This window comes from Seriola aureovittata, chromosome 17 (genome assembly GCF_021018895.1).
Source record: "Seriola aureovittata isolate HTS-2021-v1 ecotype China chromosome 17, ASM2101889v1, whole genome shotgun sequence".
Lineage (NCBI taxonomy): Eukaryota > Metazoa > Chordata > Actinopteri > Carangiformes > Carangidae > Seriola > Seriola aureovittata.
In genome coordinates this window covers 113,990-126,446 of record NC_079380.1, presented here as the reverse complement: position 1 = coordinate 126,446, position 12,457 = coordinate 113,990, and the positions used below count along the sequence as shown (strand labels likewise).

General features: G+C 43.2%; 1 protein-coding gene and 1 long non-coding RNA gene across 4 annotated transcripts in view; one reads left to right on the top strand and one right to left on the bottom strand.

Annotated features, from left to right (window-relative positions):
• The window catches only part of LOC130185213 (TANK-binding kinase 1-binding protein 1-like), a 51,147-nt gene extending 50,002 nt beyond the window's left edge, over positions 1-1,145 (top strand). For all 3 annotated transcript variants that reach the window (XM_056401556.1, XM_056401554.1, XM_056401557.1), the window contains exon 13: positions 673-1,145. In XM_056401556.1, the coding sequence (XP_056257531.1) occupies positions 673-801 (129 nt within the window). In that variant the 3' untranslated portion in view covers positions 802-1,145. The remainder of the gene's footprint in view (positions 1-672) is intronic.
• A 3,272-nt stretch (positions 1,146-4,417) lies between these two features.
• On the bottom strand, positions 4,418-8,772 carry LOC130184959 (uncharacterized). The gene is made up of 3 exons (XR_008830078.1): positions 8,679-8,772; positions 7,039-8,466; positions 4,418-6,914 (listed from the first exon to the last, which is right to left on the bottom strand). It is a non-coding gene; the product is annotated as an uncharacterized LOC130184959 (long non-coding RNA).
• Positions 8,773-12,457: the final 3,685 nt, after the last annotated feature.

Here is a 12,457-nt window from a genome sequence, read left to right as displayed (position 1 = left end):
ATAAATCACCCATATGTCCAACGGAGCTGAGATTTTTTCTGCACATCCACTGAATCATGATGAAACTTTGCTTCTCCTATGACCTATGGTCAATTCAAAAATCCGTCACTTTTTAAAAATATGTAAAATCAATTAACATTTGTATCTCCACAAGTTTTCATTCAAATGCTACCAAAATTGGAAGATATCAAGTGTTTCAAACGGTGTTTGGATCGGAAAACTTGCTATAATATATAATCTTGCTATAACTTTTACTGTATGCACAACATTTTCTTTATTGCTAAGTGTTGGATTCAAAGACACCAAAACATTCACACCAACATTTTGATCATTTTGAGGGTTTTTGAGTGAAACAGACAAAAAATCCCAGTCTTGCACGTCTCAACTTGTGTGAAGGTGTTTGCACCACATGGTTATCCAGTGGTGCAACCAGTAAGTCACCTTCTCTGGGGACACCAAGGTCAGAGGTTCAAAACCCCAGATGGCTTCAGACTGCGTCAGCAAAAACTCAAAAACACTTAGCTCTCTCCTGCAATGTCTGAATAAAGCTGCAAGTAACACTAATGTAAAAGTCATCTATGTAAGGTATTCCATGTCTGAGAAGGGCTTTTGATTAGATTGTGGGAATGTGAGGATCTGTGATTTCACACCTGTGTTTTCCTCTGTCTGCAGTTATGGATGGAGTCAGAGGAGAGTGTTGCTCGCAGCTGTCCTTTGTGTCAGCTGACTTTCCCAACTGGTTATCCTGATGACGCCCTCATTAAACACATCGACTCCCACCTGGAGAACAGCAAGATCTGACTTTTTTTTTTTTTTTTAAATCAAGCATTTCACAACCATTTTCAGTGGAACTGGCTGCCCGACCCATCTTGATTGATTTCTGTTTAGTTTTAATCTAGAAATGGTTTAATGAGCCGGCATGCTATGAAACTCACCCAGCCTTCCAGTTACAGAGAAAGTCTGTTTTCCTACCTTCCAGGCTCAAGTGTTATTACATACATTTAATTTCCAAGTTGTAAATCTTTTCATCTTTGTTCACTAAGGGCATGCATTGCCTAATATCTCTCACAAAGCACCAAACTCTTCATTTGTACATAGACCTGAGTGCTGAACAAAAGAAAGACAAAAAAAAAGACAAAAGTGCTGTGTATGGGGCGTCGTGTAGCGTAGTGGTTTAAGCAGGCGCCCCATGTGTAGAGGCTACAGTCCTCGCTGCAGTTGGCCCCGGTTCGAATCCCGCATCGGACGGCCTTTCGCTGCATGTCATTCCCCCTCTCTCTGCCTCCCTGTTTCCTGTCACTCTCCACTGTGCTGTCCATTAAAGGCATAAAAGCCCAAAAAAATATACTTTAAAAAAAAAAAAGTGCTGTGTATTTCGGATTCACTGATACATAGAGGAGCTGCTAAAGCTCTGTTGGTAACCTCATGTATGCTGGTCTGAGCCCGACACAGGCAATGTCAAAAGCACCTGTTGTTTTCATGTCCCATGAAAGCACCTGGATGGCACTGCTCTAATGTTGTTTTGGAGGATGAAAATGAAAGAAGATTTTCTGAAGATTTCTGGACCTGCAATGAAGTCTGAACAATTCTGAGGTAAAGTTTTAGTAGAAGTAATTTTAGTAAATAACAATCACCTGTGGAAGTCTGATTTCCAATTTCCAAGTATATGACACAAGCTAAAGAATAAGCCATGATTAAAAGGCCAAGTTAAAGAATACAGCAAATAAATCAGGACACTGGGGTGTCGTGTGGCGTAGTGGTCTAAGCAGGCGCCCCATGCTACAGTCCTCACTGCAGTCCGCCCTGGTTCGAGTCCCGCATCGGACAGCACTTTACTGCATGTCATTCCCCTCTCTCTGCCTCCCCATTTCCTGTCTCTCTACTGTGTGCTATTGAATAAAGGCATAAAAGCCCAAACTAAATAAATCATGACAGTAAATGGGGCTAATCTATTGGCTGGTGGAATTCCAAAATAAATTAGATGCAAAGTATGAAATGCTACAAAGATAAAAAATGTGTCAAATAAAAAAAGGAACTACAGAATAAACAGCACATACTGCCATCTTCTGGTGTAGTAATGAAAGTGCCTTGCTTAAACCACAACCTTCATTTTGAAAAGGCAGACATTACAGAAGCCCATATCTGCCACTAGAAAAAAAAATACCCCTCATAACTGTTACATATTTTATAATGATGAGTCAGTAATGTATAAATATGAGAACGTTACCATCTCAAAATTATTCATTCTCCACTTCTTTTCTTTTTTGTATATATTTACATTCAGTATAACTCAAATTATGAGATGCATTAAAACTTTATTACATATCTCATGACTAACTCTAAATTTGTGATAACTTGTAATTATGATTTGGTCTCTTTAATTGTGGGAAATCTTCTCATAATTATGTGATTGTATCCCATAAATTATTACTCTTGCTTTTTTATTGTTTTCTTCATATTAACTCTTGTGAATATAAAATATTTCATAATATATGGGGTAAGTCTTAACGTGTCACAATTAAAGGTACTATCACATAACTATATGTCATAATAAAGAGAAACTTCACTCTCTTGTCATATTAATAAGGGAGTATTTGAAATTATGAGAAAAATCTATACTTACAATTTATGATCTATCTGATAATTATGACTTAATATCATTGAAGGTCATGATTACGAAATAGTATCTCATACAACAAAATTCCTGGAGAAATTTTGAATGTGCCTGCTGCTTGGTGCATGTACTTCACTCCTCATGTTTTAATCTGTACAAAGGACGTTATTTTCAATTTCACTCATGTCGTAGAGACTTATCCTGACACTGATCTCAGTCACTGCAGGTGTCCCTCAAAAAGCCATTTGAAGCTGTCACAACTGGCCAAAATAACCTCACTCGCATGGTTTCATACCCAAATGTGTCCCCACAACCATAGTAAGACATACAGAAGTTGATCTGCAATTCAGATTCAGCTATATCACTTTTAATGTCCACTTGTAAGGTTCACCAGGGCAGGCTAGGTAGGGTGAACTGGAAAACACAGGCAAAGTATCAGGGTCAAAACAAGGGGAATTTTTATTTTCCAACAGGCAGGTTAACAGAAAGGTAACTCAGGTACGTTCTTCCACTCAAAATCAAAGCCTGTGACTCAACTTAAAAGGTCCCAACAGAGAGAAAGGTGAATCCTGAACAGAATTTCCAATAAAGGAAAGTGTCCACTTTCCTTTAAAGAGGTGGGTCCTTTCACAATCCTTTGTGGAGTGGCTTCAATCCCACTCCTTCCAGCCCTGTGCGCTCTGTCCTCCCTGCCTTCTTTCTTCTGCTCCACGTTTTTCAGTCCTGCTGCAATCAGGTGGCTTAAGCACCTGCACCTGTCGGAGCGGTGAGGCACTCTGGGAGTTGGAGTGTGTGCCACGGCAGCCATTTTTAGGATGGAGCAGCTGCTTTCTGGGAGAGGTAGTCGTTGCCCCGGCGGCCATTTTGTGATGTGGCAGCTGCTCCTGTAGTGTCCCTCTACTACCTGTCCCCTTGTGATGCCACATTTCCCCCTCCCCAGGCCTGCCGCCCTTGGCATGGGGAACGAGGACCCAATGGCATTATGGCAGGATAGGGCATCTGTGTTTCCATGGCACTGTCCTGGCCTGTGAATGACAGAGAAGTTATAAGGCTGGAGGCTTAGGAACCACGTAGTTACCCTGCTATTTGTCTCTAGCCATCTTTTGAGCCATCCATTGTAATGGAGAATTATCCGTCACTAGCATGAACCTCCTTCCAAGCAGGTAGTATTTTTGTGTCTCCAGGGCCCATTTTATAGCTAAGTACTTCTTCTCATCTGTGGCATAGCTCTTCTCTCTTGGCAGCAGTTCCCGACTCAAATAAAGAACTTAATGTTCCTCACCTCCATTGCCCTGGGACGGTACTGCACCTAGACCCACCTCTGTAGCATCTGTGTGGACTACACACTCCTTTCTGAAGTCGGGGGCTGTGAGGACTGATTTGAAACACAGCACCCTTTTCAGGTTGCAAAAGGCTTCTTGTGCCTCAGGGGTCCATTTCACCTTCTGAAAGGGTTTCTTGGTCGTCAGCTCTGTGAGAAGGGCAGCTAACATGGAAAAATCAGGGATGAACCATTGGTAATAATTTGCAAGACCCAAAAAGGATCTCACCTGCTTCTTGGTCGACGGTTTTGGCCAGTCCTGGATGGAATGGAGTTTCGCCTCCTGGGGTTTGACAAGGCTTCATCCAATGGTGTATCCCAAATAGTTTTCACTGAAGGCTTAACATTTCTTGGGATTAGCCGTCAAGCCTGTTTGCCAGAGGGACTCCAGAACCTTCTGCACCTGAGGTAAGTGGCTCTCCCAGTCTGGGATCTGGATGACAACATCATCCAAATAGGCAGAGGCATAATCTTTATGAGGTTTAAGTACCTCATCCATCAAGTGCTGGAAGGTGGCGGGAGCTCCAGACAGCCCAAAGGACATCACTAAGTACTGCCACAGGCCCCGGGAGTGGCAAAGGCTGTCTTCTCCTTTGCTGCTGCAGACAAGGGAACCTGCCAATACCACTTTGTGAGATCAAGGGTGGTTATGAAACGGGCATTGCAAAGTCTTTCAATTAGCTCATTGACACTAGGCATGAGATATGTGTAGCGTGAATATGACAATTTAAAATTTGCTCTCGTTAAAGAAAGGGGCACTAGTCATCAGGGAGGACAATTTGATTGACAATGATTCATTTTTGATCAGTCTCACATCCAAAGTTGTGATTTCTCAATTACAGTGATCTCCGATCTTGACTTCAAGGAAAAAAAAGGGCAAGGGCGTCATGTGGCGTAGTGGTCTAAGCAGGCGTCCCATGTGTAGAGGCTACAGTCCTCGCTGCAGTTGGCCCCGGTTTGAGTCCTGCATCAGGTGTCATGATCTGTGTCTGGTTGTGTTTAGTTTTCTGTCTTGTGTCTATGTTGTCATCACTTCCTGTTTTATTTTGACATTTGACTCTCCTTTCGTTTCAGGTAACTTGCCCTTCCTCCTGGTGTCTCCCGTTGGTCTGATTGTCTTCCCCGCCCTGATTGTTTCCACCTGTTCCCCATTACCTCATGTATATCTGTCTGCGTTTCCCTTTGTCCTGTGCCAGTTCGTCTTGTTCCATATCCGTGAATCTCCCGGCCCCACGCTTCATGTCATTGTTCCCTCTGGTCTTGTTCCTTGTTGCTTGGTTTAGTTTTTTCCTCATAAGAGTGATTTTTGGTTTTCTGGCGTTTGCCTTTTTTCCTCTCAGAGTGATTTTCTTTTTGTCTCTAGTTTGTTACTTTGATACTTTGTGCTTAGTCACGTTATTGTTTGTTACTTTGTTGTTTCCTCTTAAGAGTGATTTTCTTTTGTACTTTGTTAATAAATATCATTTTGTTGAACTTTTTGAGTCATGCATTTGGGTCCTGTCCAAGTTCGAGTTTGACATCGGGTGGCCTTTGCTGCATGTCATTCCCCTCTCTCAGCCTCCCCATTTCCTTTCTCTCTACTGTACTATCAAATAAAGGCATAAAAAAGCCCCCCAAAAAAAGAAACACTGGGTCACATTGATAATATTTATTGACTAACTAAACACAGGAGGAGTACAATGAAAAATGATAATGAACATGAATCTATGACTAACAATCCCTATTTCTACCAGCTAAGCAGTAATTTTGGGCGATGGGGGAAGAGAATGAATTTGACTATGTGTATAGTATTTATTCTTAACGGTAGGAAATTATTAGGTCGGAACTAGTATTATTCCGACATCAACCCAGTTCAGAGCAAAGGATGGAGTTGCCTACTTTGAGTTGCGGTGCGCTGTTGAGATCTTGGCTGGAGCCCCGGAGTAATGTTGCCAGACAACAGGGACGCCACGCTCCAAGTGGGCTCTCTCAGAGATGACGACCGTTGCCAGGGGTGACGGGCTCTGCCGATGTCTCGGTGGGTCAGCGTCGGCACAGTCTGCCAGCAGACTTTCTTCCGTAGGCACTCTTGAGATTTGGTCAGCCGGTCATGGTAAATCGTGTAGCCGGAGGGCCGGAGGTTGACGACGGGATAAGCGCTAGTATTTAATTTACTTTGCCAGATAAGTTGGAAGGAATTGGTGTTGGCCAAACGACACAAACCCCTCAAAATCTTCTAGACAAAAGAATTTGTCGAAAAGGAGAACGAAAAAAAATCCTTATACACACCTGTGTGTGATTCAGTTTGGAAGGCTTGGCTTGCTGAAGCAATCTTCGTCTTCATCTTCGTCGTCTCCCGCTTATCCGGATTTGCGCGTACTGACACGTTTTTGGTGTATGGCGGTACCGTTACGTGATGTTCGTTGTTTATCTGATTTATATATATATTACATATATATTTGCATAAATGTAAAAAGAAATGTTTGCTTATTGCTGTGTTATAACATAAATCCTTTTAATTTGTCAACTTATGAACCCCACATTACTCCATCAATCAATGATCAAACTATCCAAGTGAATAAGGATAAATAACAAGTTATGACATTAACTTTGTTCAAAACTTTTTTGTCATAGTTGAGAGGGGCAGAATAACTGTCCAACCAACAATTGTGAGCTGCTAAGAACATGTATGACAGGTGTAGCATTTTACACAAACAAATGGCTGCACACAGCCTTGCAAGGGGATACAGCCAATTAATAAGAGATGGTTTGATTACAGTGAACATTTGTCTGCATGAACACATAAACCTGTAAACACTAAATACATTGCTACACATATAACGTAGTATATGTAATAAACTCAAAATAACAACACAAGGGTTGTCTCAGTTCACAACTGTATTGGTCAAGTTTTAAGGTGAAGTTGATGAGGAGATGCTGCCTGTCCTTTAACACACCACATGAATCCCCTCTCCACCATTCTCATCCATTGATCATGTTCTGAAAATAACAAACACAAAGCAAAATGCAAGCACAATCATTAAATTGCACACAGTTTAACTATTCTTGTTCTCGGTTGAAATACATTTTATTATATTTTTATATTAGGTTTTAAAATGCTTACCTATGTGTTTTCTGACAAGATACCTGACACCTTTTTTCCATGGCCAGTGTGTCAATGTCTGGTTTTAGGTCTTGTGCTGAGGCAATCCGTAGAACGGCATGGAGGTTGTCATCAGTGATGCGTGATCTGTGCTTGGTCTTGTTTAGATTCATGATAGACAGATAGGTGCTCCCAGACATAGACAGAACACGGGCAGCATGAAGTCGAAGCTGTGGCATCAAACCAGGGGGCAATTCACGGTAAAAGTCCTGGATTGCAGCATCCTGGAACTTTGCTCTCAGGCCGCTATTGCTTTGAAGCTCTATTAACTCCATCTGAAGATGTTGGGGTGCAGTGCAGACGTTGGTGGTGAAAGGATTGGCAAAGATGGCAAAGCCTGAGTGCTGTGCTCTAAAGTCAGAGAAGCGCCGATCAAACTCATTCATTTACCGGCTCAGTTTGGTAGCTAGCTGAGTACATGGAAAAATACCAGGAAATGCGGCTGAGATGCTCTGACAAACAGGAAAGTGGGCAAGATTGTCCTGTTTCACTTGGTACATCCATAAATCAAGTTTACGCTGGAAAGCCGTGTTCATGTCGGACATCTGTGACACTGTCGGATGACTTGTTTGCGTCCCTGCAGCTTCTGATTCAGATGGGCGAGATGCTCAGTTATGTCACACAACATAGCAAAGTCACACAGCCAGTTTGGATCTGACAGTTCAGACAAGGGTTTTTCCTTACACTGCATTAAAAGAGCAATATCTTCCCTAAGCTCAAAAAATCGTTTGAGGACTTTGCTCCTACTCAGCCACCGTACTTCTGTATGGTACGGCACGTCGCTGTGCTCCGAGCCCATCTCCTGCAAGAACAGCTGGAACTGACGATGATTTAGGCCATGCGCCCGAATGAAGTTCACTGTTTTCATGACTGTGGTCACTATATTTTTCATCCCTAGCACCTTCCCACACAAAGCTTCTTGATGAATAATGCAATGATACGTTATCAGAGGCGTGTGACAGTTACTTTATTGCATTTTCTCCTTCATTAAACCAACAAAGCCCGCTTTTCCTCCACACATTGTCTGTAGTTAATCCCACCAACTTTTCCCAGGGCAATGCATTTTTACTTACGGACTTCTCCACCGCATCAAAAATGTCCCGTCCTGTTGTGGTCCCATGCATGGCAGCTACATCCAACAGCTCCTCAGTGACAGAAAGGTCCGACTTGACGCCTCTAATAAAAATGGATAGCTGTGCTGTATCCGTATTGTCTGTGCTTTCATCAAGAGCTAATGAAAAAGCTATGTAGCTGCGTGTCTGTAATGTTCTCACTCAGAGTGTAGCAACTCTGTTTCAACATCAAGTTAAACCGTGTCCAATGAAAACATGAGTCGTAGTTGTAGAGATGACTGTTTACTCGGATGTCTTCAATGACATTTGGTGAAAACTGTAAATACAGCAAATATTGTATTTTAAACAACTGAAAACATGAATTACCATACTTATAGGCACAATGAATTATAGCCAGCAAAATGATTTTTAAATGTGTAAACAGCATAACCAAAAATGTCCTTTTTAAATTGTAAATAGAATATATTCCCTAGCAATCATCACTATTTATGCTCTTTAACACTGCAAACATTAAATGTATACACTTACGGCGTTGCCTGTACAATGTTTCTCCGTGGATGGCTACATTTAGCTCCAGCACACGCTTAGCATGTCTGCCTCACTCTCAGTCTGAGAGGAAAAAGACTATCAACAGGAAATTAATCAACACAGGTGACCTTTAAGGAAATGACGTCATCGGTGACTTGAACTTCAAAATAAAATCCTCTCAATAGACCTTTTTAACCTTTTAACAGTAATTCCTTTTAACAACATCACATATAAATGAATTGTTTAAAGCACACATTACAAATTAATAACAGAAATGCCTTAGAGGCAACACAGTGTCTCTTCGGCCAGCTGTTGCCAGGTTTCCTGCTAGTTCCTTAACTCGGTCCACAATGGTGTTTCTTGATAAACTGACATTTTTAAAAGTCTGTATCTGGTCGGGACACACCTGCTCACAGACCTTCAGCATGCACTGCTTCAAAAATGCACCCTCTGAAAAAGACTTTGCAGCGCGAGCAATTTCTTCAGCCACAATAATGCTAGCTTTCACTGCCGCATTGTTTTTGGTTGTGGCTCTCTTGAACACATCCTGCTGCATTCGCAATTTGCCTTTTAATTCTTGCACCATTTGTTTTTTTTTTTATTGAAGGCTCACTTTGGCATACTTAGCTCCGTGTTTGGTGTCAAAATGCCGATGTAGATTGTACTCTTTGACAACCGCCACTGCCTCATAACACAAAAGACATACCGGTTTTTCTCCTTGAAGCACAAACATATATCCGCCTTCCCATCTCTCTTGAAACAGCCTTCCATCTGCATCGATTTTTCTCTTCCTGGACATTTTGGGATCATTGTTTGTATTTCTTAATTCGGAAAATGGCACTGATGTGGAAACACTGCAATCTAGTGGCGGGATGCCGTCACTTCACGGGTAACATGATTGGCATGCATTATGGGAAATGTAGTTTATGGTCAATGCACCCTTTTGACTTATTTATTATAAGATAATCGGACATTTTCAGCTCTCGCGGGCCACATAAAATGACGTGGCGGGCTACATTTGGCCCGCGGGCCTTGAGTTTGACACATATGGACTAGAGTCATGGGTCCAATGGTCAGTTGTATTGCTGACATGGCTGTCAATGTGGTGCCGGTGGGAGCCATGGCTGGACCTCCAGAGGACAAGGTTGGAGTTTCAACTTTTTGTTAAATTGGCGAGCAATCCCCTGTAACTTATTGAAAAGTGTTAATCACATCAAACTGCTGCCGTGTCAAGGAGTGCTTCGTGTTTGAGTGTTCCTTCAAGTGTCAGGGACATGGAGAATTTCCATGCAAACCCTTTCTCATTAAGGTGGCAGAGAAACTGTTGAACAGGTGGTTCGACTTGGATGGCAGAGGTTTCTTCACAAGGGGACCTGTCTTCGGGGTCAAGCTGCACCACCAAGACTGCACTTGGGGGCATTGATTTCTTACTTTCCTGAGCTGATTCATTACTGTTGTCATCTGGGATCGAAAGCGTGGTCCTGTGATGGCGTAGACTCAGGTACGCTAGGGGCAAGGTACAATTCTTCAACCACCACATCAGGTTGGTCAGGGGAATTGTCTTGATGGACAGCCTCAGTGGCTACTTGGGTTATTGATAAGAGATCAGCCTTTTTGTTTCTCAGTTGTATTCTTTGGATGAGGTGCCTGATGGTCTCCATCTCTTCCTCGCTTGGACGAGATGTTTTGTTCCTACCTTCTGTCTTGTCGGGTTTCCGTGGCGAGTTTTCTGAGTCACCATCTTGCTTCGGGTCTTCTTCAGATGAGTCTTGGTGAGGGGGTTGTACTGGTCACCTGTCTTGTGGTTATCTACCCTGGGGCCGGAACCGATGCTGTCCCTGGTCATCACGCGCCTTACAATTTTCCCATTGATTAGGTGGGAACCTGCTTCGGCGGTGGTCCACCGAGTTACAGCGTGGCTTGTACCTTTGGTGGGTTTGTCCCTTACCAGACCAGGGAGGTCTTGAGGTTTCGCGGTTGTGGTAGTTGTGTGGGGGTAGGTTCCCTTTTTGCTCTTCTGTAGGTCGATGGCTACTGGAGCCCTGGTTGGCTGGTCCCTGTACCTCCCCACTGGAAGCCCCTTCTAACTCCATGGGTGGAGTATTGGTGTTGAGGGTCAGAATGATGTTAGGTTCTGACTATTTCATGTAGGATTGCTTTTGTTTTGTGAACCCAAGGGCAGCAAGCTCACATGGCTGTTGGATGGTTGCAGTGTATGGGTTTGCCATGACACCTAAGTGACAGCTAGTACTGGGATGGAGGTTTTGAACGAAGAGAGTTTTGAAATTCAAGTCTTCCTCCATCCCGGGTTCGTTTCGGTTACCAAAGTAACCTAAAAGAAGACGGTGGTAATATTGATGAGGGGACTCGTGCCTCCCCTGTTTGATTGTCATAGCAGCTGTTAGACCTGTTTGTGAGATAGGGTCAGAGAATTCCCTCATTAATGCCTGACAAAGCAGGTCATAGTTGCTTCTGACGTGGTCTGTCTGTCGTTCAATGAACCTACTCGCATGACATCCGGATGTCACTTTGATCAAGTATATCTGGTCGTCGGCCGTGGTGTTTGGGAACTTTCACAGGTAGAAGTCGATGTCCTTCAAGTAGCTGCTGGTGTTTTGGGAACCACCAGGAGTGGGTTCAAAACGCGGCAAGTTGCGAGCGATCTTGTCAAGGTCTTGATCCAAGACACCTGAAGTGCAGGTACTTGAGGGAAACCAAGGTTCCGGGAGGAAGTAGTTGTGGCCAGCTTTGGAAGTGTTTTGCCAGTGTCGAAGGGATTTGACACAAGAGGTGAGAAGAGAGGCAAGACGCCACCTTGAGCTCCCCTCATGGGTGGTTCATCATCCTTTCCCCGAGATGTTTCAAATGGGCCCATTGGCTGCATGCGTCTTATTTCAAAGGCATGCTGTAGCTCTTTCTTGATTGATGCAAGCTCGGCCTCTTTGCTTTCCTGTTGCTGGCGAGATGCCTCGACCCTGTCTTCCACTTCATGTAGGTGCTCTTGTAGCTGTTGAATCTGATTTTGATCATCCTGCAGGTGATCTGAATAGGTCTGATTCTTGGCCTTTATGTCATCTATCTCTTCCATTGCCCGTTGAAGGAGATCGTGTGATTCATCTCATTCTTTACTTACCTCGTTAAGTTGGTCTTGAAGTTCAGTTGACTCCTGTTCACGGTTTTGGATTAACTGTTTTAACTCTTGATTTCTGTTTTTCAACTCGAGTTCTCTTTCTTTGGCCGCATCAAGTCGAGCTGTGAGCTCTTCAGTGAATGTTTCAGCTGCATCCGAGGATTGGTGGGCTCGGTTTAGTTGATGTTGAAGGAATTTGGTCCCTTCTTGTAACTGTGAAATCTGTTGTGCACGCATTTTGAGTTAATCAGCTGCTTGTGTCAACAAATCGTTTACGTATTCGAGTTGGGCTATCACCACAATGGCCAGGTTGCCAATCGTTTTGGTTAACGCCTTATCTTTTAGGGGTTTAGTTAGGGCCTCAGTGACAAAGTTTAGCATTACTGGTTCAAGTTCTAAAGGGTTGGTGTTTTTATCACAATACTGCAGTCTCAGCGGTGGCATTGTAATGCCTTATTGCAAAGCAAGCAATCAGTAGCAGTGAGTAACTCCAAGGCAGTTGGCTCTCAAAGGGATACAACTCAAAATTGGGAAGCTAACGACCCCTAACGAACACTCGATTAAGTTGTCACTGGGGGGCAGTGATCACCTTATAGGTAGAGTTCCAGATTAACCAGATCCAGGTACAATAACTCCCAAATTGGAACCT